The 27,921-nt window shown below is 35.2% G+C and overlaps 2 protein-coding genes and 1 pseudogene across 4 annotated transcripts in view; 1 reads left to right on the top strand and 2 right to left on the bottom strand.

Annotated features, from left to right (window-relative positions):
- Positions 1 to 27,921, top strand: part of LOC145271258 (beta-lactamase domain-containing protein 2-like) — a 376,845-nt gene that overhangs the window by 250,189 nt on the left and 98,735 nt on the right. The window lies entirely within an intron of this gene.
- Positions 1 to 27,921, bottom strand: part of LOC145271259 (beta-lactamase domain-containing protein 2-like) — a 158,579-nt gene that overhangs the window by 112,935 nt on the left and 17,723 nt on the right. Inside the window, exon 3 of the mRNA XM_080126820.1 lies at positions 27,348 to 27,447. Within this exon, the coding sequence (XP_079982946.1) occupies positions 27,348 to 27,447 (100 nt within the window). The remainder of the gene's footprint in view (positions 1 to 27,347; positions 27,448 to 27,921) is intronic.
- LOC145271829 (U2 spliceosomal RNA) lies at positions 17,930 to 18,062 on the bottom strand (annotated as a pseudogene).

Below are 27,921 nucleotides of genomic sequence, written 5' to 3'. Positions count from 1 at the left end.
TCTTTCATTCAAAATAGCTTCCTCGTTCTTATTTTCACTGTGCTAAGTGATCTTTCATTCAAAATAGCTTCCTCGTTCTTATTTTCACTGTGCTAAGTGATCTTTCATTCAAAATAGCTTCCTCGTTCTTATTTTCACTGTGCTAAGGTATCTTTCATTCAAAATAGCTTCCTCGTTCTTATTTTCACTGTGCTAAGTGATCTTTCATTCAAAATAGCTTCCTCGTTCTTATTTTCACTGTGCTAAGTGATCTTTCATTCAAAATAGCTTCCTCGTTCTTATTTTCACTGTGCTAAGTGATCTTTCATTCAAAACATCTTCCTCGTTCTTATTTTCACTGTGCTAAGGGATCTTTCATTCAAAACATCTTCCTCGTTCTTATTTTCACTGTGCTAAGGTATCTTTCATTCAAAATAGCTTCCTCGTTCTTATTTTCACTGTGCTAAGTGATCTTTCATTCAAAATAGCTTCCTCGTTCTTATTTTCACTGTGCTAAGTGATCTTTCATTCAAAATAGCTTCCTCGTTCTTATTTTCACTGTGCTAAGTGATCTTTCATTCAAAACAGCTTCCTCGTTCTTATTTTCACTGTGCTAAGTGATCTTTCATTCAAAACATCTTCCTCGTTCTTATTTTCACTGTGCTAAGGGATCTTTCATTCAAAACATCTTCCTCGTTCTTATTTTCACTGTGCTAAGGTATCTTTCATTCAAAATAGCTTCCTCGTTCTTATTTTCACTGTGCTAAGTGATCTTTCATTCAAAATAGCTTCCTCGTTCTTATTTTCACTGTGCTAAGTGATCTTTCATTCAAAATAGCTTCCTCGTTCTTATTTTCACTGTGCTAAGGTATCTTTCATTCAAAATAGCTTCCTCGTTCTTATTTTCACTGTTCTAAGTGATCTTTCATTCAAAATAGCTTCCTCGTTCTTATTTTCACTGTGCTAAGGGATCTTTCATTCAAAATAGCTTCCTCGTTCTTATTTTCACTGTGCTAAGTGATCTTTCATTCAAAATAGCTTCCTCGTTCTTATTTTCACTGTGCTAAGTGATCTTTCATTCAAAATAGCTTCCTCGTTCTTATTTTCACTGTGCTAAGTGATCTTTCATTCAAAATAGCTTCCTCGTTCTTATTTTCACTGTGCTAAGTGATCTTTCATTCAAAATATCTTCCTCGTTCTTATTTTCACTGTGCTAAGTGATCTTTCATTCAAAATAGCTTCCTCGTTCTTATTTTCACTGTGCTAAGTGATCTTTCATTCAAAATAGCTTCCTCGTTCTTATTTTCACTGTGCTAAGGGATCTTTCATTCAAAATAGCTTCCTCGTTCTTATTTTCACTGTGCTAAGTGATCTTTCATTCAAAATAGCTTCCTCGTTCTTATTTTCACTGTGCTAAGTGATCTTTCATTCAAAATAGCTTCCTCGTTCTTATTTTCACTGTGCTAAGTGATCTTTCATTCAAAATAGCTTCCTCGTTCTTATTTTCACTGTGCTAAGTGATCTTTCATTCAAAACATCTTCCTCGTTCTTATTTTCACTGTGCTAAGTGATCTTTCATTCAAAACAGCTTCCTCGTTCTTATTTTCACTGTGCTAAGTGATCTTTCATTCAAAACATCTTCCTCGTTCTTATTTTCACTGTGCTAAGTGATCTTTCATTCAAAATAGCTTCCTCGTTCTTATTTTCACTGTGCTAAGGGATCTTACATTCAAAATAACTTATTTTTCTTTCTTTTTTTTTTTAAATACGCACACTTTTACCGTTACTCCCAAAAAACAAAACAAAAAAAAAAAGATTTTAACTTCGTACCTTATATACAATTTTAGTCGTTATGCAGAGCACGGAGCGTGCTTTTTTAGACATGAATTTAAAGTTAAATTCAAATTTTACGGTATCTTTTGTTTATTAAATTGTTAGGTAAAAGTTCAGAATAGTTAACAAAAAAAAGTCCATCCACCCACGTTAAGAATAGGTTTCTTAATAATAAATAATAACATTATGATTTAGGTGCAATCAGTATGCTGTATAAGTATCATACATTCTTTTGTTTTTTTCATAGGCATCACCATTTATCAAGGCCCAGGGGCCACTCGAGGAAAAGGGTTAAAGAGTGTACAGTACTCAATTGGACAATATAGTAATTTTCAGTAATCGAAATTCAGTAAATTTGTTAACTTAAGGTGAAGGGCTTATCAAGAACTTGTTTACATTGGACTTGAACACAACCATATTGTAGTCAGCTGGAAAGCAGGAAAACAAGACAGTTTCACAGTTTTAAGAAAGAAGATTTGTTCATGGAATCTATGTTTAGGTTTAGACACAGATAAAGAGTGGGGGAATTATTGATAGTGTTTTCAGGTAGACGAGTGTTTCATGTGAAAGTTTGATGAAGAGGGGGGGGGCATAGATTGGAGTTGAACTTCAATCTATGTCGAGCACTTGCCATGAAAATAACGATAAAGCAAAGACAAACTCGCTACATTTCTTCTGTGAGAAAGAGGTTGCAGGGAAGAGAAAAGGACATCTCCTGCGAGGCTACAAAGTCTATTTTGAACTCTATTAAGGCAAGACAAGTCATTTCTAGCAGCTCCTGCCCAGATGTGGCATAAGTACTCCATCCTGACTCTTATATAAATAGAGAATTGCATCAGCAGTGAGATACCTACTGGATCGATAGAAGGACCCCACCATTTTTCCAGCGGTCTTGGCAACAGATTTGATGTGCGTGTTCCATTTCAGATCAGGAGTAAAGGTCAAGCTTGTCAAAACATGAGGCCTCCCCAAGACGAGAGCCATTCATTTCAATTGATGCCAGATGGGGATCAGAGCGTTGATGATGTAAAGATAGAAGCTTGGTTTTAGATGCATTAAAAGTAACCAGCCACTCCTTTCCCCATTGTACAACGTGATCAAGATCAGAGGAGAGAGAATCGGAGAGAACATGGTCGTTTACAGTCTTAGATGTGCTACCATAGATGGTAGTGTCATCAGCATAAATGTCTACGAATGATGTAAGTATGTGATTTGGAAGATCATTAATGTAAATCAGGAAGAGAGTTGGACCCAGGATGGAACCCTGAGGGACTACAGCATTTATACTGTGAGCTTCTGATTTTTGCCCATCAACTACTGTTCTTATGAACCTATCAGAGAGAAATGATTTAATAATTGAGAAGACATTTCCTGCTATACCATAGCTGGAGAGCTTGTGAAGTAAACCTTTATGCCATACTCTATCAAAGGCTTTTGATATGTCAGGAGCAATTGCCCTAGAAAGGTTGCCTCCGTTGAGAGATTCACTAATCCTATGAGATATAATTGTAAGCACATCTGCTGTAGATCTAGCAGATCGGAAACCATATTGCGTGTCACTGGGAAGGTTATTTTTGTTGAGATGGTTGATTACTTCTGTATTTAACACAGATTCCAGCAACTTACTCATGACGCACAGGAGACTTATTGGCCTGTACTGAGAGGGAGATGAGCGATCACTTGAATTCTTAAATACAGGACATACTGATGAGATTTTCCAGAGTGATGGGAAGCAATTCTCCTTAAGACAACGTTTAAACAGTTTTGTAAGTATGGGTGCAAGTTCTGGTTGAAGTTTTTTGAGTACTATAATTGGAATACCGTCAGGGCCGGTTGCTTTACTGGAATCAAGGTTTTTGATTAGCTTGGCAACATCACATACTGATATTTTTATATCACATAGCGTGTTTTCTGATACAGGAGGAAATATTGGGGGTTGGCGGCTATTGTCACAAAGGGTAGAATTAGCTGCAAATTTCTTAGCAAAGACTTTAGCTTTGTCTAATGCTGACGAGATTACCTCAGGTCCATTGATGATAGTTGGGATAGAGCACACATCTATTACGTTTGAAGCAATAGAAAAGGTGATTTCTGTGTGCAATGGCAGGAGCCCATTCTGGAGAGAAATACAGCTGGCTGTTAGGTTTTTGGAGGGTATGAAACGGTCAATACCTACAATTAACCATTCTATCAGGACTGATACTATAGAGGACACATCCTTTTTAAACATAGAATGCAGAGGTAGCTCTGATATAAATGTACGGAAGCTATCCCAGTCTGGCATAGAATGTCGATATACTGTATGATGGAGAGGTACGTTTGAAGACGTTTTACGTTTTATTTTTATTGATACAACAGAGTGGTCGGAAGATCCAAGTGGAGACAGAACGGAAACTCCCTAACACACACACACACACACACACACACACACACACACACACACACACACACACACACACACACACACACACACACACACACTCAATAAATTATAAGTTTCAAATTATATTCTTTGTCGAATAATAAATTGTAAATTCTAATTTACAGAGTTTGGAAAAAAAAAATCATTTTTTAATTAGTTCCAAAAATGATTGTCAGATTTTATTAATTACTTTTTTCGCAGCAGTAACAGGATAAAATATTAATTATGGAAATATGTGCAGATATGAATTTGTCTGTTTTATTTATCATTTTGCGAATATTAATGTATCTGACTTTTGCAAATAAATATTACTTTTTCACAAATATTAATGTGTTGCTATTTGGTTAGTGGGAGGTTTTGCTCGTGTAAGAGACAAATTATGAAATCACAATTTTTATAAAAAATTAAATTACGAATTTAAGATCATAATATCACCGAAGAAATTGTCGCAAAATGCAATTCAAATAAATATTTGCATAATAAAAATGACAACAAAAAATCAACGATGCGTGTGCATTATACTTGAATAAAACTTAAAAATACATTTTAAGTAAAAACATTATTACATAATTACATGTTATGTCGAAATTAGTAAAAATCCCAAAAATGACAAAAAAAAAAAGAAAAAAAGTTTTAGACCTTTTACTTGATATTTTTACTAAAACAAACAAAAAAACATCAGTCGGTATTGACTGCAATAAAAGAAACATATCTCCTGCCACAAAAATTTCATGGTGGGTATCAATAGTCTGTCAAGACTGAAGGAAGCCGGTATAGATAGAAAGACAGCCAGACAGACAGACAGACAGACAGATAGATAGATAGATAGATAGATAGATGGATAGATAAATAGATAGATAGATAGATAGATAGATAGATAGATGGATAGATAAATAGATAGATAGATAGATAGATAGATAGATAGGTAGATCGATAGATAGATAAATAGATAGATAGACAAATAGACAGATAGATAAATAGATAGATAGATAGATAGATAGATAGACAGATATACACATAGACAGATAGATAGACAGTGATCTTATATTTAAAACAGCTGCCTCTGTTTTATTTTCATTGTGCTAAGGGATCTTACATTCAAAAAAGCTTCCTCGACAGATTTTTTTTTTTGTGATTGTAATGTTTCAGACTTGTTGAATTTATTTTTTATTAATTTTGACAGGCAATTACACAATAGTGATCTGTTTACTTAAAATGCATTTTTGTATCCAATTATAATGAACTAGGTGTGTCAGAAATTTCGTGAAAAATAGTGAATAATTCCACCTCGTCTTTCTAAGCTTTAACATTTAACACAAAAATATAAATGTACAGTTATAAACTAATCATCTTCTTTCCCCATATATATATATATATATATATATATATATATATGTATGTATATATATATATATATATATATATATTTATTTATTTGCTTCCCCACCAAAGCAAATTAGGCACAAGGCCATTTTTAATGTGGGGTAAAAACCAGCTTCCCTAAAAGTAGGCAAAAAGGGGGCACTCTGGTTACCAAAAATAATAATTGTCCCAGTATAGAGGGTTTCCCCTCCATTGATTGGAACAAATTACCTTTAGTGCAAAACAGATACTACACTTTGAGATATTAAATCCTTTATTCATGTTAAAAATACATTGAAAATCAACAATGAACAAAAAACTTAGGCACATGGCCAACTCAAAAGAGGGGATTTTGGGGGTCATTGGTTATCCTTGTCACTCCAGAACTAAACAAAATCAAATGTTTCTTTTTCTTTTTTTTTTTACACGGTGGTCACCACTTATCAAGGCCCGGAAGCCACTCAGGGATAAGGGTTATTGCAAGTTAAAAAAAAAACAAAAAAAAACAAACAACGTGTTTTTTTTTTTTTAAAAAAAAAGGTTTTAAACTACGGACTTTACAGGTAAATTTCTAAAAAACACTACTTTTTTGTTTTAAATTTGAATATATTATTTATTGACCTTTTTACTTTTTAATAGACATTTCAAAATGGGAGGCGTGAATTATTCGACCCCCTGTCTTTCCAAGCTTATAACTACTCGAAAAATGTAATTCAAACCCTATTTTTTTTTTCAATTAAAGGAGCAAGGACCAAGGTTTCATAAAAAAAAAAAAAAAGAAAAAACAAACAACGTGGTTTAAAAAAAAAGGTTTTAAACTTCGAACTTTACAGGTAAATTTCTAAAAAAACACTACTTTTTTGGTTTTAAATTTGAATATATTATTTATTGATCTTTTCTCTTCAATTTGTGATATATAAAACTTTGGTGAGTAAATTAATTATTTGCTTTTTAATAGACACTTGAAAATGGGGGGAGCGTGAATTTAAAAAAAAACGTTTGTCTAAAATATTATATTCAGTTTATTGAAAAGAGCATAAAATTTCACATTGACCCTGAAAATATCGTAAAAATAGAATCAATAGAAAAATTTTGATAGATTTTTAAAGTTTAAAAATTGAAAAATATTTTACTCGTAAAATTCATTACTGTTTTTTAAAAATAAAAAAAATATTTCTATTACTTTTAAAACAACTTTAATAGTTTATTTTGGAAGTATAATCCATAAAGAAAATAAACAACCCACTTTTAAAGGAAAAATTACGAGTTTTTTATATTTTATTCGCAGTTTCGTGTTAGGGGTGTCAAAAATTCCTACAAAAATTCTGAGACACCTAAAGGATCACATCCACAAACCCCCAGAAAACAAAGTAACATTTGAAAAGTAAATAGTTTTAAGAAATTGCGGGTTTGTATAACTGTACACATAGATTCGAAAAAGTTGTCAAAAAACAAATAAACTAGACAAAATACTATTTAAAAAACACCGAATATATGTAAAGTTATGTCACGGTAACATATATTGAGCGAATATCTAACAGTATTTTGTCTAGTTTATTATTTATAACACCTTTTCCCAAACTTACCGTGTTAAAGAGAGAGTCGGACGCCATTTTGAATTTTCCATTACATCGGTAAACACTGCATGTTTTTCGAGCTGAATAAATATGTTACATTGAATAAAACACGAAAAATATATCCAGTTTGGTAGAAAAGTAACTTATCTTGCCTTTGATAACATTTATTTGTTATATATTTGTTTTTTGACAACTTTTCGAATCTATGTGTACAGTAATACAAACCCGAAATTGCAAACATCAGACAACAAAATAATAAGTCGATTAATTCGCTGTAGCATGACTGAAGAAAGAGACAAAAATAGTAGGTAATATTGGGGAGTTAACCGCTTCAGTATACCTACCCTTAATTAATGTTATTTATATTTAATAATTCAAATGTTAAAAAACAAGCAATGTAATTCATGAACGATTTATTTTAATCATTTGTTTTCTTTTTTTCCCCCAAATGATTAGCACAAGTTAGTTACAGTATTAATAAATTACATTTTTACCATTAAAATTTAAGATATTCTGATAAGTTGTCAGAATTATTTTCAGTTTCAACAGGACTAAACCTTGTCCATCTAGGTAGAAGAGTAACTTATCTTATCTTTGATAACATTTATTTATGTTTCTTTTTTAACAACTTTTATGAATCTATGTGTATAGTAAAACAAACCTAATTTAACTTTTAAAATTCTATTTAAAAAAAAATAATTTGCTAAAAATAAAAAATAAAAAATGCTAGTTAAAAAATTATGAATTAACATATTTTTTTTCTTGGCGATAAAAAAAATGAAACAAACAAGACCACAAGTTAGGGATCCTATTTCCACATTTTTATCATTCAAAATAACCTCCTTTGTCTTATTTCTATTGTGCTAAGAGATCTTACATTCAAAATAACTTCATCTATCATATTTTCATTGTGCTAAGGGATCTTACATTCAAAATGGTTCCTCTGCCTTATTTTCATTGTCCTAGGTCATCTTACATTCAAAATAGCTTCCTCTGTCTTATTTTCATTGTCCTAGGGCATCTTACATTCAAAATAGCTTCCTCTGTCTTATTTTCATTATGCTAAGGGATTTTACATTCGAAATACCGTCCTCTGTCCTATTTTCATTGTGCTAAGGGATCTTAAATTCAAAAAAACATCGTCGGTCTTATTATTGTGGTAAGGGATCTTACATTCAAAATTACTTCCTCTAGGGTTATAATCAGGATTCGGTTCTGGGGTTCGGGAAGGAGTGAGTCACTCTCTCGACAACAGCACGTTTCTGCCCTCTTCTTTTCCAATCGACCACACCTGGCCTCTCGCCACCAATGTCATACCGCACAATCCGAACGTCAAGAGAAAATGTTCATAACTCTTTTCTCTCTGCTGCCCCAGGGAATTTTTCTCTGCTTAGAAAACAAAAAGGAAGAGACAGGGGGAAAAAAATGCTTCTCCCATCATGCTATACCTTCCCAAGATGCCCCTGGCGTATACAAATGCGCTGGCCATCCTTTCCTTCTTCTTTCCCAAAGAGCGATGCAGATACGCCCGGTACGTTTCTTTTTTTTTCTTTTTCTTTTCTAACCATATACCCCACACGCCCAACTGATCTTTGAGATCAATAAGACACTTCCTAATCCTTCATCCAAGCAGGCCTCCTCCTCTCACGTTGAGGCCTCTGGGGGACAACTTCTTGGGGGTAGACATTTTCAGGTTCACTACAGACATTCTCGTCCAGTTGTAAAGAACCACAATGTGGGGCTGTCGAATTGGGGTGCAGCGTTAGCTTCTTGGTGGATATCGACTTCCTCCTCTTCACTGCCATCACTGCGCACGGGAAGGGTTACACGATGCAGGTCTAGGATATGCCGGGGAACGCCATTCACTATTACGTTGTTCTTTGGCTGCATTCCCGTTACGACCCCCCCCTGCCTTAGCGAGTGGTACATTTTGCATTGGGGGCTTTACGCACACCTCCTCGTCCACTTTAATGGTAGCTTCTTCACCCTCAATTCCTACCGTTTTGTTGCCCGGATGCCGCCACTTATATGCAAAGATGGCTCTATGAGACACAGTTGTCTCATTTTGTCTGGTTTTCGCCTCCATGGGTGAAATGTTGCTTTTTTTCCGCAGCAGCCTTGATGGTGCGATGATTCCTCTCCACTATCCCATTGCCACTTGGCCAATATGCTGCCCCCAAAAATTGCCTTACTCCCCAACTATCGCACACCTCTTTAAAGGCTTCTGATCGAAAAGCGGGGCCATTGTCCATAAACAGTCCCTGAAATAGAACTTGTCTGTCTTAGATGAAAAATAACTTCTCTGTATTATTTTTATCGTGCTTAGGGATATTAGATTCAAAATAAGTTCCTCTGTCTTATTGTCATTGTGCTAAGGGATCTTACATAAAAAAAACTTTGTCCGTCTTATTTTCATTGTGCTAAGGTATCTTACATTCAAAATAACTTCCTCTGTCTTATTTTCATTGTGCTAAGGTATCTTACATTCAAAATAGCTTCCTCTCTCTTATTTTCATTGTGCTATTTACATTCGAAATACCGTCCTCGGTCTTATTTTCATTGTGTTAAGGGATCTTACATTCAAAAAAACTTCCTCTGTCTTATTTTCATTGTGCTAAGGGATCATACATTCAAAATAGCTTCCTCTGTCTTACTTTCATTGTGCTAAGGGATCTTACATTCAAAATACCTTCCTCTGTCTTATTTAAATTGTGATAAGAGGTCTTATATTCAAAGTATCTTCCTGTTCTTATTTTCTTTGTGCTAAGGGATCTTACATTCAAAACAACTTCCTCTGTCTTACTTTAATTGTCCTAAGGGATCTTACACTCTATATACCTTCCTCTGTCTTATTTTCATAGTGCTATGAGATCTTAGATACAAAATAATTACGTCTGTCTTATTTTCATTGTGCTAAGGGACCTTACATTCAAAACAACGTGTCTGTCTTATTTTCATTGAGCTAAGGGCTCTTAGATTAAAAATAACTTCGTCTGTCTTATTTTCATTAACCTAAGTGATCTTACACTCAAAATACCTTCCTCTGTCTTATTTTCATCGTGCTAAGGAACCTTAAATTAAAAATAACTTCTTCGTTCTTATTTTCATTGTGCTAAGGGATCTTATGTTCAAACGACTTTTCTGTCTTATTTTCATTAACCTAAGTGATCTTACATTCAAAATACCTTCTTCTGTCTTATTTCCATTGTGCTAAGGCACCTTAAATTCAAAATAACTTCCTCTGTCTCATTTTCATTGTGCTAAGGCACCTTAAATTGTCTTATTTTCATTGTTCGTAGAGATCTTATATTCAAAACAGCTGCCTCTTTTTTATTTTCATTGTACTAAGGGATCTTATATCGAAAAAAAAAAAGCTTCCTCTTTCTTATTTTCATTGTGCTAAGGAATTTTACATTCAAAATAACTTCCTCTGTCTTATTTCCATTGTGCTAATGGGTCTTAGATTCAAGATAATTTCTCTCTTATTTTAATTGTAATAAGGATATTTCCTGTCTTTTTTTTCATTGTGCTATGGGATCTGACATCTCAAATAGCTTCCTCGGTCTTATTTTCATTGTGGTAAAGGATTTTGTAGTCACAATTACTTCTTCTGTCTTATTTTCATTGTGGTAAGGGATCTTCATTGAAAACACCTTCCTCTGTCTTATTTTCATTGTACTACGGTATCTTACATTCAAAATAACTTCCTCTGTCTCATTTCCATTGTGCTAAAGGATATTACATTCAAAATAACTTCCTCTGTCTTATTTCCATTGTGCTAAGGGATCTTACATTCAAAATAGCTTCCTCTGTCTTATTTCCATTGTGCTAAGGGATTTTACATTCAAAATAACTTCCTCTGTCTCATTTCCATTGTGCTAAGGGATATTACATTCAAAATAGCTTCCTCTGTCTCATTTCCATTGTGCTAAGGGATTTTACATTCAAAATAACTTCCTCTGTCTTATTTCCATTGTGCTAAGGGATTTTACATTCAAAATAACTTCCTCTGTCTCATTTCCATTGTGCTAAGGGATATTACATTCAAAATAGCTTCCTCTGTCTCATTTCCATTGTGCTAAGGGATTTTACATTCAAAATAGCTTCCTCTGTCTTATTTCCATTGTGCTAAGGGATTTTACATTCAAAATAGCTTCCTCTGTCTCATTTCCATTGTGCTAAGGGATTTTACATTCAAAATAGCTTCCTCTGTCTTATTTCCATTGTGCTAAGGGATTTTACATTCAAAATAGCTTCCTCTGTCTCATTTCCATTGTGCTAAGGGATATTACATTCAAAATAACTTCCTCTGTCTCATTTCCATTGTGCTAAGGGATCTTACATTCAAAATAGCTTCCTCTGTCTTATTTTCATTGTGCTAAGGGATTTTACATTCAAAATAACTTCCTCTGTCTTATTTTCATTGTTCTAAGGGATATTACATTCAAAATAACTTCCTCTGTCTCATTTCCATTGTGCTAAGGGATATTACATTCAAAATAGCTTCCTCTGTCTACTTTTCATTATGCTAAGGGATATTACATTCAATATAACTTTGTCTCTCTTATTTTCATTGTGCTAAGCGATCTTACATTCAAAATAACTTCCTCTGTCCTGTTTTAATTGTGCTAAGGGATCTTACATCCCAAATAGCTTCCTCTGTCTATATTTAATATAACATCCTCTGTCTTATTTTCATTACATTCAAAACAGCTTCCTCTCTCTCATTTTCATGCGAGATCGGCTCTCGGTTTGTATCCGGATCAGTCGGATGAACGTGCCCTTGTTTTTCTCTGTTCCAATTATGCTGGCGTATTTAATGAGAAGGTTCGCTGTGGCTTCCAATTCATCACGGTTTTGGTGATTTGGCAGTGATAACCCGGTGTTGTGCTTCAACCAAGTTAGCTTTTCCTCTAGCGTCTGGGTATTGGTCCGAGGCTCCATTGTGAGGTGATTCTGGGTTAGAGCGGGTTGAGGGTCATGGTCTGATGATGTTGGTGGTCGTGTGTGTTGTGTGGCCTGAGGTAAGTGTGCATCTGAACTCTACTGCGGAATTGCGGTTGTCAATCAGGTATGATCTTAGCGTGCTCTGGTGTTAAACATTTTGGCTGATCAGGATCGGTGTGGCTTGGGTCGTCACCACATTCACCTCCTCGAAAGTGGGTGAGTTCTGATTGCTGATGGCGATGTCACAGGTTAGTTCACCGAGGGCATAATAAGTGATGTAATAATAATAGGTACTCGGCCTATACGCTGCCCTAAAAAATTGCCTTACTCCCCACCTATCACACACCTCTTTAAAGGCTTCTGATCGAAAAGCGGGGCCATTGTCCATAAACAGTCCATCAAATAGAACTTGTCTGTCTTGGATAAAAAATAACTTCTCTGTATTATTTTTATTGTGCTTAGGGATATTAGATTAAAAATAAGTTCCTCTGTCTTATTGTCATTGTGCTAAGGAATCTTACATAAAAAAAAAACTTTGTCCGTCTTATTTTCATTGTACTAAGGTATCTTACATTCAAAATAACTTCCTCTGTCTTATTTTCATTGTACTAAGGTATCTTACATTCAAAATAACTCCCTCTCTCTTATTTTCATTGTGCTAAGAGATCTTACATTCAAAATAACTTCTAGGGTGAGTTCTGATTGCTGATGGTGATATCACAGGTTAGTTCACATAATAAGTGATGTAATAATAATAATAGGTACTAATAACTCACGTTTACAAGAAAAACTATTGGCTGAATCTGATTTAACTTTGGAAGTTATTTTGAATGTAAGATCCCTTAGCACAATGAAAATCGGACAGAGGAAGGCATTTGGAATGTAAGATACCGTAGCAAAATGAAAATAAGGCGGGAAGGTGTTTTCAATGAAGATCCCTTACCACAATGAAAATAAGACAGAAGAAGTAATTGTGACTACAAGATCCTTTACCACAATGAAAATAAGACCAATGAAGCTATTTGAGATGTCAGATCCCATAGCACAATGAAAAAAAGACAGGAAATTTCCTTATTACAATTAAAATAGGAGAGGAATTATCTTGAATCTAAGACCCATTAGCACAATGAAAATAAGACAGAGGAAGTTATTTTGAATGTAAAATTCCTTAGCACAATGAAAATAAGAAAGAGGAAGCTTTTTTTTTCGATGTAAGATCCCTTAGCACAATGAAAATAAAAAAGAGGCAGCTGTTTTGAATATATATTTGAGATGTCAGATCCCATAGCACAATGAAAAAAAAAGACAGGAATTATCTTGAATCTAAGACCCATTAGTACAATGAAAATAAGACGGAGGAAGCTATTTTGAATGCAAGATCCCTTAGCACAATCTTTTATAAAAGCGGGTCGAACGGCTGAATTAACTGGACAAAGAGTGGGGGCATTACATAAATAATTAAAATCGGTGAACTTTACAAAAAAAATAAAAAAAAGTCTGTAGAAAAGGAAATTACTAATCAACCACAACAACGGAAGTGATTTACCGCACGCTTCAAATAATAATTACAGTCACGACAAAATCCTGCCTTGATAGAGTTCAAAATAGACTTCGTAGCCTCGTAGGAGATGTCCTTTTCTCCTCCTTGCAACCTCTATCTCACAGAAGAGATGTTGCGAGTTTGTCTCTGATGTATCGTTATTTTCATGGAAAGTGTTCAACTGAGCTTCAATCTATGGTCCCCCCTCGCCAAACTTTCACAAGAAACACTCGTCTAGCTGTAAACACTATCAATAATTTCCCCCACTCTTTATCTGTGCCTAAACCTAAACGTAGATTCCATGAACAAAGCTTCTTTCTTAGAACTGCACGCCTGTGGAATTGTCTTCCGTTTTCCTGCTTTCCGGCTGACTACAATATGGTTTTGTTCAAGTCTAAAGTAAATAAGTTCTTGATGAGCCGTTCCATATAAGTTATTAAATTTACCAAATTTTCATTACTAATGATTACTATATTGACCAACTTCTACTGTACACTCTTTAACCCTTATCCTTGAGTGGCCTCTGGGCCTTGATAATGTGGTGATGCCTATGTAAAAAAAAAAAAAAAAAAAAAAAAAAAAAAAAAAAAAATCATTTTGCGAGTAGTACATAAAGTGCACCAGGAAGACACAACTCGTCCTGCCCAAAGCGAAAAATGCTCTTTTGTGCGTAGGTCATTATCCTCTGTTGCGATATGGGTCTGTGCTTGGGTGTGAGATGGGTGACGATATGGGCAGTTTTGTCCACGGAAGGTTTGAATTCCAGACCTTTACGTTTTCACGCATCAGCATTGCGCCTATGATGGATACAATCCCATCCACGTTCAATTCCGTGTTTTTGTCCTTTTTGCATTTGGGTGTTTTCCAGACGGCCTACTTTTCATTGTGCTAAGGGATATTACATTCAAAATAACTTCTAGGTTTATTTACATTGTGCTAAGGGATCTTACATTCAAAATAACTTCTAGGTCTTATTTTCATTGTGCTAAGGGATCTTACATTCAAAATAACTTCCTCTGTCTCATTTCCATTGTGCTAAGGGATATTACATTCAAAATAACTTCTAGGTTTATTTACATTGTGCTAAGGGATATTACATTCAAAATAACTTCTAGGTCTTATTTACATTGTGCTAAGGGATATTACATTCAAAATAACTTCTAGGTCTTATTTTCATTGTGCTAAGGGATCTTACATTCAAAATAACTTCCTCTGTCTCATTTCCATTGTGCTAAGGGATATTACATTCAAAATAACTTCTAGGTTTATTTACATTGTGCTAAGGAATATTACATTCAAAATAACTTCTAGGTCTCATTTACATTGTGCTAAGGGATCTTACATTCAAAATAATTTCTAGGTCTTATTTCCATTGTGCTAAGGGATCTTACATTCAAAAAAGCTTCCTCTGTCTACTTTTCATTGTGCTAAGGGATATTACATTCAATATAACTTTGTCTCTCTTATTTTCATTGTGCTAAGCGATCTTACATTCAAAATAATTTCTAGGTCTTATTTTCATTGTGCTAAGGGATCTTACATTCAAAATAACTTCCTCTGTCTCATTTCCATTGTGCTAAGGGATCTTACGTTCAAAATAATTTCTAGGTCTTATTTCCATTGTGCTAAGGGATCTTACATTCAAAATAATTTCTAGGTCTTATTTTCATTGTGCTAAGGGATCTTACATTCAAAATAACTTCCTCTGTCTTATTTTCATTGTGCTAAGGGATCTTACATTCAAGATAACTTCTAGGTCTTATTTACATTGTGCTAAGGGATCTTACATTCAAAATAACTTCTAGGTCTTATTTTCATTGTGCTAAGGGATCTTACATTCAAAATAATTTCTAGGTATTATTTTCATTGTGCTAAGGGATCTTACATTCAAAATAATTTCTAGGTCTTATTTACATTGTGCTAAGGGATCTTACATTCAAAATAACTTCCTCTGTCTTATTTCCATTGTGCTAAGGGATCTTACATTCAAAATAACTTCTAGGTCTTATTTTCATTGTGCTAAGGGATCTTACATTCAAAATAACTTCCTCTGTCTTATTTTCATTGTGCTAAGGGATCTTACATTCAAAATAACTTCTAGGTCTTATTTACATTGTGCTAAGGGATCTTACATTCAAAATAACTTCCTCTGTCTCATTTCCATTGTGCTAAGGGATCTTACATTCAAAATAACTTCCTCTGTCTTATTTTCATTGTGCTAAGGGATCTTACATTCAAAATAACTTCCTCTGTCTTATTTCCATTGTGCTAAGGGATCTTACATTCAAAATAACTTCCTCTGTCTCATTTACATTGTGCTAAGGGATCTTACATTCAAAATAACTTCCTCTGTCTCATTTCCATTGTGCTAAGGGATCTTACATTCAAAATAGCTTCCTCTGTCTTATTTCCATTGTGCTAAGGGATCTTACATTCAAAATAATTTCTAGGTCTTATTTTCATTGTGCTAAGGGATCTTACATTCAAAATAACTTCTAGGTTTATTTACATTGTGCTAAGGAATATTACATTCAAAATAACTTCTAGGTCTTATTTTCATTGTGCTAAGGGATCTTACATTCAAAATAACTTCCTCTGTCTCATTTCCATTGTGCTAAGGGATCTTACATTCAAAATAACTTCTAGGTCTTATTTTCATTGTGCTAAGGGATCTTACATTCAAAATAACTTCCTCTGTCTACTTTTCATTGTGCTAAGGGATATTACATTCAATATAACTTTGTCTCTCTTATTTTCATTGTGCTAAGCGATCTTACATTCAAAATAATTTCTAGGTATTATTTTCATTGTGCTAAGGGATCTTACATTCAAAAAAGCTTCCTCTGTCTACTTTTCATTGTGCTAAGGGATATTACATTCAATATAACTTTGTCTCTCTTATTTTCATTGTGCTAAGCGATCTTACATTCAAAATAATTTCTAGGTATTATTTTCATTGTGCTAAGGGATCTTACATTCAAAATAACTTCCTCTGTCTCATTTCCATTGTGCTAAGGGATCTTACGTTCAAAATAATTTCTAGGTCTTATTTCCATTGTGCTAAGGGATCTTACATTCAAAATAATTTCTAGGTCTTATTTTCATTGTGCTAAGGGATCTTACATTCAAAATAACTTCCTCTGTCTTATTTACATTGTGCTAAGGGATCTTACATTCAAAATAACTTCCTCTGTCTTATTTTTATGTGCTAAGGGATCTTACATTCAAAATAGCTTCCTCTGTCTTATTTTCATTGTGCTAAGGGATCTTACATTCAAAATAACTTCCTCTGTCTTATTTACATTGTGCTAAGGGATCTTACATTCAAAATAACTTCCTCTGTCTTATTTTTATGTGCTAAGGGATCTTACATTCAAAATAACTTCCTCTGTCTTATTTACATTGTGCTAAGGGATCTTACATTCAAAATAACTTCCTCTGTCTCATTTTTATGTGCTAAGGGATCTTACATTCAAAATAGCTTCCTCTGTCTTAATAAATAATAATTACAGTCACGACAAAATAACAAACTGTAGATTCTGTTCATTCTCACAATAAATGCAAGAGACAAAATCATTTGCGAGTAGATGTTCTGCTAAAAGGGTAGTACAGAAAGTGCACCAGGAAGACAGTGAGGCATCTTCTACAGACGATGATAATTATGAAAATTATGTTTTTTTGTTTTTTTTACACAGTGATCACCACTTATCAAGGCCCGGAAGCCACTCAGGGATAAGGGTTATCGCAATTACATTACGTTAGTGTGGGGATTTGATGAAGTGTTTACTTAAGGGGGCGATTCATTAGGAATTTGTTAACGTTGGACTTGAAGACATCCAAGTTGTAGTCCAGAGGACAGCAGGCAGACGGAACAGAGTTCCACAGGCGTGCAGTTCTAAGAAAGAAGCTTTGTTCATGGAATCTACGTTTTGATTTAGGCACAGATATAGAGTGGGGGAAATTTTTCACAGTGGATTCAGCTAGACGGGTGTTTTTCGTGAAAGATTGGCGAGGGGGGACCAGAGATTGGAGTTCAGACGAGCACCTGCCATGAAAATAACGATAAAACAAGGATAGGCTCGCAACGTCTCTTCTGTGGGAGGGTAGAGAAAAGGGCATCCCCCACTAAGCCACGAAGTCTATTTTGTACTCTGTCAAGGCATGATAGGCTGTTTTTAGCCGCTCCTGCCCAGATATGGCAACAGTACCTATTTACTATGCCTCCCCACGGGACAGAGTTAGACACCAGGGTCGTTTTTTAACGTGGAGAAAAGGTACAGAAATAAAAATTGTCTCAGTCGTGAAGAATTTCTCCTCCACCGAATGAGAACAAGAAAATGAAGTGCAGCATCTGAAGAACAGATACTACACTTTGATCTTGACCAAAAGGCCAAGAAATTGTAGGTGGAACTGATATGGCAACAGTATTCCATCCTTGGACGTACTTGGCTTTTATATAGATAGAGAATTGCATCAGTAGTGAGATATCTTCTGGAGCGGTAGAAGGATCCCACCATTTTTCAAGCGACCTTGGCAACAGACTTGATGTACGTGTTCCATTTCAGATCAGGAGTAAAGGTCAAACCCAGAAGCTTGTCAAAACACGGGGCCTCAGCCAGACGAATTCTCATCGAAGGAGAAAAAAAGTAACAAAAATCCACAAATGCTTGAAGATTGGAACATTAATTTACAAGTCAATGGGACGAACATACAATTTAAAATGGACTCCGGCAGTCAAGTTAACATTCTTCCGATAAAAGATTACTACAGAGTATCAGTTCGTCCAAAATTGCATTCAACATAACACTTTCTGCCATTATACCTTTCACCCGTACATCTGTGTGGGTCATATATTTCTTAGCTTCTCCGGCAAGCTGTGATATAGGTATGATGCATGTGGAGCATCCCGAGTCTGGCATCACGATCCCAGAGAAGTGTATGTCGTTTATGATGAAGGTGGATTTTATGAGTGGTGATTGAAGATGTGATGGCTAGTGATGGAATAGGGTGGACGGGGCATCACAACTCGTCCTGCCCGAAGCGAAAATGCTCTTTTGTGCATAGGTCATCATCCTCTGTTGCGATGTGGGTCTGTGCTTGGGTGTGAGATGGGTGACGATATGGGCAGTTTTGTCCACGGGAGGTTTGAATTCCAGACCTTTACGTTTTCACGCATCAGCATTGCGCCTATGATGGATATAATCCCATCCACGGTCAATTCCGTGTTTTTGTCCTTTTTGTATTTGGGTGTTTTCCAGACGGCCCGCAAAGTCAGTCAACTTTTATTGTGCTAAGGTATCTTACATTCAAAATAACTTCGTCTTTCTTATTTTCATTGTGCTAAGGGATATTACATTCAAAATATCTCCTAGGTCTTATTTTCATTGTGCTAAGGTATCTTACATTCAAAATAACTTCGTCTTTCTTATTTTCATTGTGCTAAGGGATATTACATTCAAAATATCTTCTAGGTCTTATTTTCATTGTGCTAAGGGATCTTACATTCAAAATAACTTCGTCTTTCTTATTTTCATTGTGCTAAGGGATATTACATTCAAAATATCTTCTAGGTCTTATTTTCATTGTGCTAGGGGATCTTACATTCAAAATAACTTCTAGGTCTTATTTTCATTGTGCTAAGGGATATTACATTCAAAATAACTTCCTCTGTCTTATTTTCATTGTGCTAAGGGATCTTACATTCAAAATAACTTCCTCTGTCTTATTTTTATGTGCTAAGGGATCTTACATTCAAAATAACTTCCTCTGTCTTATTTTCATTGTGCTAAGGGATCATACATTCAAAATAGCTTCCTCTGTCTTATTTTCATTGTGCTAAGGGATCTTACATTCAAAATAACTTCTAGGTCTTATTTTTATTGTGCTAAGGGATATTACATTCAAAATATCTTCTAGGTCTTATTTTCATTGTGCTAAGAGATCTTACATTCAAAATAACTTCTAGGTCTTATTTTCATTGTGCTAAGGGATATTACATTCAAAATATCTTCTAGGTCTTATTTTCATTGTGCTAAGGGATATTACATTCAAAATATCTTCTAGGTCTTATTTTCATTGTGCTAAGGGATATTACATTCAAAATATCTTCTAGGTCTTATTTTCATTGTGCTAAGGGATCTTACATTCAAAATAACTTCTAGGTCTTATTTTCATTGTGCTAAGGGATCTTACATTCAAAATAACTTCGTCTTTCTTATTTTCATTGTGCTAAGGGATATTACATTCAAAATATCTTCTAGGTCTTATTTTCATTGTGCTAAGGGATCTTACATTCAAAATAACTTCGTCTTTCTTATTTTCATTGTGCTAAGGGATATTACATTCAAAATATCTTCTAGGTCTTATTTTCATTGTGCTAGGGGATCTTACATTCAAAATAACTTCTAGGTCTTATTTTCATTGTGCTAAGGGATCTTACATTCAAAATAACTTCCTCTGTCTTATTTTCATTGTGCTAAGGGATCTTACATTCAAAATAACTTCCTCTGTCTCATTTTTATGTGCTAAGGGATCATACATTCAAAATAACTTCCTCTGTCTTATTTTCATTGTGCTAAGGGATCATACATTCAAAATAGCTTCCTCTGTCTTATTTTCATTGTGCTAAGGGATCTTACATTCAAAATAACTTCTAGGTCTTATTTTTATTGTGCTAAGGGATATTACATTCAAAATATCTTCTAGGTCTTATTTTCATTGTGCTAAGAGATCTTACATTCAAAATAACTTCTAGGTCTTATTTTCATTGTGCTAAGGGATATTACATTCAAAATATCTTCTAGGTCTTATTTTCATTGTGCTAAGGGATATTACATTCAAAATATCTTCTAGGTCTTATTTTCATTGTGCTAAGGGATCTTACATTCAAAATAACTTCTAGGTCTTATTTTCATTGTGCTAAGGGATATTACATTCAAAATATCTTCTAGGTCTTATTTTCATTGTGCTAAGGGATATTACATTCAAAATATCTTCTAGGTCTTATTTTCATTGTGCTAAGGGATCTTACATTCAAAATAACTTCTAGGTCTTATTTTCATTGTGCTAAGGGATATTACATTCAAAATATCTTCTAGGTCTTATTTTCATTGTGCTAAGGGATATTACATTCAAAATATCTTCTAGGTCTTATTTTCATTGTGCTAAGGGATCTTACATTCAAAATAACTTCTAGGTCTTATTTTCATTGTGCTAAGGGATATTACATTCAAAATATCTTCTAGGTCTTATTTTCATTGTGCTAAGGGATCTTACATTCAAAATAACTTCGTCTTTCTTATTTTCATTGTGCTAAGGGATATTACATTCAAAATATCTTCTAGGTCTTATTTTCATTGTGCTAAGGGATCTTACATTCAAAATAACTTCTAGGTCTTATTTCCATTGTGCTAAGGGATCTTACATTCAAAATAGCTTCCGATATGGGCAGTTTTGTCCACGGAAGCACGGTCGTCCCCTGAGGTAATTCTTGCACAATGGAGTATGTGGCGGGTGTTGGTGTTTGATGACGGCCATATTTTGGTTGGTTGTTGAGGCTTGTTTGGTACTGGTGAGACTGTCCATTGGATCGGGTTGGTAGGTTTGTCTTGAGTGCGCTGTCTCTGTGACAAGACTGCTGCGGTTTTTGCGAGTAGTATGTGGTTTCAAGAGCAGCAGTGACGTCGGATTTTACGCCATGATTGATGTATCTTTGGGCTTCGCAGGCTATGCCAGTTGCGCTATAGTGGTTGTCCATTGTTCTAACGAGGTGGGGGTAAAGGTTTGAATTCTAGACCTTTACGTTTTCACTCATCAGCATTGCACCTATGATGGATACAAGCCCATCCACGGTCAATTCCGTGTTTTTGTCCTTTTTGTATTTTGTTTTCATGTGGACAGCTGCTTCTCTCAGGGTGTTTTCCAGATGGCCCGTGAAGTCAGTCAACTTTTCCCCGTCTTGTCGTTCCTGGTCCCAGGCTCGACTGAGGTGTTGGAAGTTCGTCATCTGGCTGCCATGGGCCGCTTGTAGATATTCTTTTAGTGCTTTGAAAGTGGATGAGTCTGTTTTTGAATCGATCATCTGTTGATCACAGACTTGAGGAACTCGCCCTCCAGGCTGGGATATCTATCCAGTTCTGGTGTCATGTGGATGGTGTAGGCTTTGTTCAATGCCATGATGAATTTTTTGACGTATCCCCTGGGCGGAATAGTTTCTGCTGTTTCATGACATCCCGGATGGCTTGTTGACGGATAACCAAACTGTAATCATTTTCTTTCTGATTCGTATGGGTTGCTGTTGAAGTCGTTAGTTTTAAAGCCGGCAACATGTCGTCTATGTCGGTTTGGACTTCTCGAATCGCACATTCGGATGGCTGTGCTGCCGATCTCCAGATTGAATAGGAGTGTTTTCTGCTCTCTAATGAGGGTGAAAAGTTTGGTCCGTGTAAAGCTTGTATAGTCCTCCATATTTAACTTGCTGTACACTTCTGACACCAGTGAAATAAACAAGAAAAATACAGACGACCGAGTAAGGTTAATAATTATATATTTTATTTCTCACCAAGTTAAAGATTTAAGGCGTCGTCATTATGATGGCCAGTCGGGTATTGAGATACACATGTCAACAATCAAAGTTCTTTGGATTCGGTTGGGTGCGGGGTGGTGATGGCAGGAATGTGGTTTAGCGTGTCCGGCGATACTTGTAAGCTGATGTCGCTCGGCGGGGTTGGTAAGAGATGGTGATTCGGTATCAGCCGAAGAAAGAAAAGGGGCTTGTATCAGGATCGCGGGTGAGATGGTGGCGGCGGGCGATGCTGGCTGTACGTAGTAAGCTTCAAGTCTTGGTAGCACGAGTGGGGTTGGTGAGAGGTGATGATTTGGTATCAGTCGAAGAAGGAAAGGGGCTTGTATCAGGATCGCGGACGAGACGGTAGCGGCGAGCGATGCTGGTGTACTACACTCCGAGTCTGATATCACTGAGGAGGGGCCGGGTGCTGGCTGACGACGGAGCGCGTTCACAGCATGCCATGCTAGGGTCGGTCTGTCTGTTGTCGAAAAGGCTGGTATTTATATATTGATGAAGCGGACGTAGTAGGAGCACATAAATTTTTTTTAATCGCTGGCCGGAGTTTGCTTTATGATTGTGTTTGTTTTGCGTGCTATAATGTGTTGTAGTGAACTGTCTGTTTTGTGTATGTATGCATGTGTTATATCGATTTGAAGCTAATAAAATTGTGAATGTAATCTAGTCAGTGTTGTATGGTTGTATTGTTATGTGAATTATATATTGGTGTTTATATGCTTAGGAGTTACATTTACTGTGATGTGTGTGTTTGGTATTTTGGTTTTGTCTTTGCTGTGCAGCTTTCTCTGGCGGTTTTCTTTGTGGAAGTAAGGTGCGAGTTATTCTAATTATGTGTGTATCTAAAGAAATGGGATTTGAAGTTGTCATGTGTATTTATTGTGTTCATTTGCGTTGTACCGACGAACAGATTTGTCCTAGTGTCGCCATTATTGTTGCTGTCGTTGCCCTTGCTGGTTTTCGGTTTGTTCATGAAAATATGGAGGGATATGCAATATAACAGTCCGCTCACTGGTTTCACCTTTGAATCAGCTTCCAAACTGTCAATGGGCTGTCTGAAGAATATACTGCCTATATATGTAGCCTATTTTTAATTCTTATACTACGTGGCCTACGTTTTTTAAATTCCATTATGGTAGGCGGTATACAATTTTCAATCCGTTATTGTATGTGGCCTACGTTTCTATTTCGTTATTGTATGCTTTTTTACAAAGGAGTCACCACTTATCAAGTTCCAGAGGCAACTCAAGGATAAGGGTTAATAAGTGTACAGTGGTAAATGGAACAGTGACGTAGTAATTGTTAGTAGGGGAAATTTGGTAAATTAGAATTTGTTTACGTTGGACTTGAAGACGACCATAAAGCCGGAAAGTAAGCTTCCTCTGTTTTATTTTCATTGTGCTAAGGGATATTACATTCAAAATACCTTCCTCTGCCTTATTTTCATTGTGCTAAGGGATCTTGCATTCAAAATAGCTTCTCCTGTCTTATTTTCATTGTGCTAAGAGATCTTTCATTCAAAAAGCTTCCCCTGTCTTATTTTCATTGTGCTAAGGGATCTTACATTCAAAATAGCTTCTCCTGTCTTAATTTCATTGTGCTAAGACTTTTTACAATCAAAATAGCTACTTCAGTCTGATTTTCATTGTGCTAAGGGATCTGACATTCAAAAAAACTTTCTCTGTCCTATTTTCATTGTGGTAAGGAACCTTACATTCAAAATGGCATCCTTTGTCTTATTTTCATTGTGGTAAGAGATACTACATTCAAAATAACTTCCTATGTCTTATTTTTCCTTATGCTAATTGATCTTACATTGAAAAAACTTTCCCTGTCTTATTTTCATTCTGCTAATGGATACCACATTCAAAACAGCTCCCTCTGTTCTGGTGTTATTGTGCTATGGGATCTTACTTTCAAAATATATTCCTCTATCTTATTTTCATAGTCCTGAGGGATCTTATATTTAAAACACTTCATCTATGTTATTTTCATTGTGCTAAGTGTTATTACATTCAAAATAACTTTCTCTGTCTTATTTTCATTGTGCCAAGGTATCTTACATTCAAAATGGATTCCTCTGTCTTATTTTCATTGTGCTAAGGGATCTTATATTCAAAATAGCTTCCTCTGTCTTATTTTCATTTTGCTAAGGGATCTTACATTCAAAATAACTTCTTCTGCCTCATTTTCATTGTGCTAAGAGATCTTACATTCAAGATAACTTCTGCCTTATTTTCATTGTGCTAAGGGATCTTACATTCAAAATAGCTTCGTCTGTCTTATTTTCATTGTGCTAAGGGATCTTACATTCAAAATAACTTCCTCTGTCTTATTTTCATTGTGCTCAGGCTTCTTACATTCAAAATAGATTCCTCAGTCTTATGTTCATTGTGCTAAGGGATCTTACAGATGACCTCCAATCTGTAGTGGAATGGGGACATAAATGAATGGTCACATTCAATGCTGCCAGTACTAAGCTGGTTTCCTTCAATAACTACAAGAAACCTTCTCAATGGCCAGTGACCCCTTGTCTGAGAGTACATCTTTCAAACTGCTTGGCCTAACGTTCATATGGGTTGGAACAATTATATTGAAAATATTGCCAGGGCCGCTGCGAAAAAGGTAGGCTCTCTCTACTGTGCTAGAAAACTATTGACACCTGAAAGTATCCTGTACCTCTATAAGGCCACCATTCGCCCATGTATGGAGTATTGCTGTCATATTTTGGCTGGTGCATCTGCTACTAGTCTCTCTCTCCTAGACAAGGTTCAAAAGAGAGTCGCAAATCTTATAGGCCCTGAACTGGCATCTAAGCTTCTGCCTTTGTCCCATCGACGAAACGTTGCATCCCTCTGCATGTTCTACAAGTATTTTAATGGTGAACGCTCTGACGAACTGCAGACACTTGTGCCCCCACGACGTGAACACCCTCGACAGACCTGACAGCTAAATCCCACCCCCACACAGTAGAGATCCCTAAATGTAAAAGATCTTTCTACTCCAGTAGTTTGTTCCCGAGAACTGCTAGACTCTGGAATTCCATTCCAGGTTCCTACTTCCCTACCTGTACTGACATGCAGAAGTTCAAGTGTAATGTGAACTAACATCTTGCTGCCCAAATCCCGACATAGTGCCTCAGTAGTTGCAGCCCTGATAGTAGCCCCCTGCACCAAAGTGGCAATGTGCCTTGTTTGGGGTGAAAATGTAATAAAAAAAAAATTAATTAAAAAAATATATTTTCATTGTGCTGAGGGATCTTACATTCAAAATAGCTTCATCTATCTTATTTTCATTGTGCTAAGGGATCTTGCATTCAAAAAACCTTCCTCTATCTTATTTTCATTGTGCTAAGGAATCTTGTATTCAAAGTAATTTCCTGTGTCTTACTTTCATTGTGCTAATGGGTCTTACATTCAAAATTACTTGGTCTGTCTCATTTTCATTGTGCTAAGGGATCTTACATTCAAAATCGATTGTTATATTTAAAGTAAAAGTGATTTTGCAGACGTTCCTTTTCCTTTTAAAAAGGGCTGAGTTTTTCTTCTTCTTCAACTGCTGATTATTTGCTCTCACGTTTACTATTTGCTCTTACGTTTATTATTAGCTGTGAAATTAGTTCTGTAAAGCCTAGTAAAGAGGTTTTGGTCTGTCTTCCGTTCTATGATGAAACACCACACTGTCACATTTTCATTCAAAATAACTTCCTCTGTCTTATTTTCAGGGATCTTACATTCAAAATAACTTGGTCTCTCATTTTCACTGTGCTAAGAGATCTTACATTCAAAATAGCTTCCTTTCTTTCTTATTCTCATTGTACTAAGAGATCTTTCATTCAAAATAGCTTCCTTTATCTGATTTTCATTGTGCAAAATACCTTCGTCTGTCTTATTTTTATTGTGCTATGGGATCTTACATTAAAAAAGCTTCCTCTGTTTTATTTTCATTGTGATAAGAGATCTTACATTCAAAAAAGCTTTCTCTGTCTTATTTTCATTGTGATAAGGGATCTTACATTCAAAATAACTTCCTCTGCCATATTTTCATTGTGCTAAGGGATCTTACATTCAAAATAACTTCCTATGTCTTATTTTCATTGTACTAAGTTTCCTCTATCTTATTTTCATTGTGCTAAGGGATCTTACGTTCAAAAAAATTTTAATCTCTTCTCTTCTCTATCTATATAAATAAAATGAACTCATTTTTCCCCTCCGACTTTGACATTTATAGGACTGCACCTGTATACATTTAGTGCAGCCGTATCATTCACAAACTGAATCGCGACATCTGTCGTATGTTATAGGCTTATTAGCTGTCCAGTATCTTGCTGATCAGAGTTTCCTATATTCTGTCTGGTGAGAGTCCACTGTAAAAATCGGTTACATTTAATGGAAGTAGTAAAGTATACTCTCTCTAACAAATTCATCCTACCACCGCCACTCACTTACACCGTTCCAGAACGTTCACAGGAGACATTTAAAACCGATCACCGGTTAGAATTTATCTAAAAACTGGTCTGGACTTACGCTGAAATGAACCACGGTTACTTTGCCATTGATTAGCATAAAACATAAACATAAAGCATTTATTATAATAATATTAAATTAAAACAGACCACAATCCGTTACTTGGAATTGAATTCACAATTACATTACTTCGATTTCGTTATAACCCGCATGATTACAGTTTTATGAAAACCTGGATTTACATTTACGTGAAACGCACCAAACTTACTTTCACAAACACAACTTCCGTTTTGCTCTTTCCTTCCGTTCTTTTATTTTCTTTCTTTCTTTCTTTGTAAGGACATGTTTTCGTTGCCATAGTAACAACTTTTTATCGACTTTGTTTCACTGTTTATGAATATTGAAATAAAATACATTACTACACATTAATAATATCTCACTTTTAAGTCGATAAAAAGTTGTTGATTGTTTTTCCACAATGGGAACATTATGAACAGTCTCAGGAAGACACTTCTGGTACTTTATTCTTTTGTTTTGGTTTACTCAAAACCGCACACACCTCGAAACATCCGAGCAACGCCGGGTACCCCTGCTAGTAATTATATAATCTTATGAAATTGAAAAAAAAAACATACGTTACCTGATGACTAACAAGCATTTCAACGGTGATGTCCTCTTTTCCGTTCTGCGCAAATTCAGGCCAATAATGGCTGACAGGTTTTTTATAATCAAGAAAACCCCTATAATTAAAAAATAATTATAAAATTTTAAATTATTTTATAATTATAAAATTTATAAAATGAAATAATAAAAACATATTAAAAATATAAAAACAAAAATTATAAACCAGACACTTTAAGAAAAAAGTATTGAAATTGAAAAAAAAAAAAAAAAGGAATTATAAAATTCATAAAATGAAAAAATACAAAAATTATAAACCAGTCAGTTTTAGAAAAAAACATGAAATATTTTAAAACGGACAATATAGTATCTATTTATAGTATTAAATACGAGTTAGCTTTAGTTGAAAATTCAAAGAATTATCTAAGTATTCCCAGGCAACACCAGGTCGGATCAGATAGTACATGTATTTAAACGTTTTAAGAGCGGAAGTAACAAGAGTTATCTGCCCATTTTCTTTTCTTTTTTTTTATTGTTTTGTTAAATTTTTTTGCCCCCAGAAACATAACATACACATATAATTTTCGACAGAG

The sequence above is a fragment of the Euprymna scolopes genome, chromosome 46, assembly GCF_053919585.1.
Source record: "Euprymna scolopes isolate OS-2025 chromosome 46, ASM5391958v1, whole genome shotgun sequence".
NCBI classification, from domain to species: Eukaryota; Metazoa; Mollusca; class Cephalopoda; order Sepiida; family Sepiolidae; genus Euprymna; species Euprymna scolopes.
Note: the sequence above shows the minus strand (reverse complement) of the source record. Positions and strands in the feature narration are given on the sequence as shown.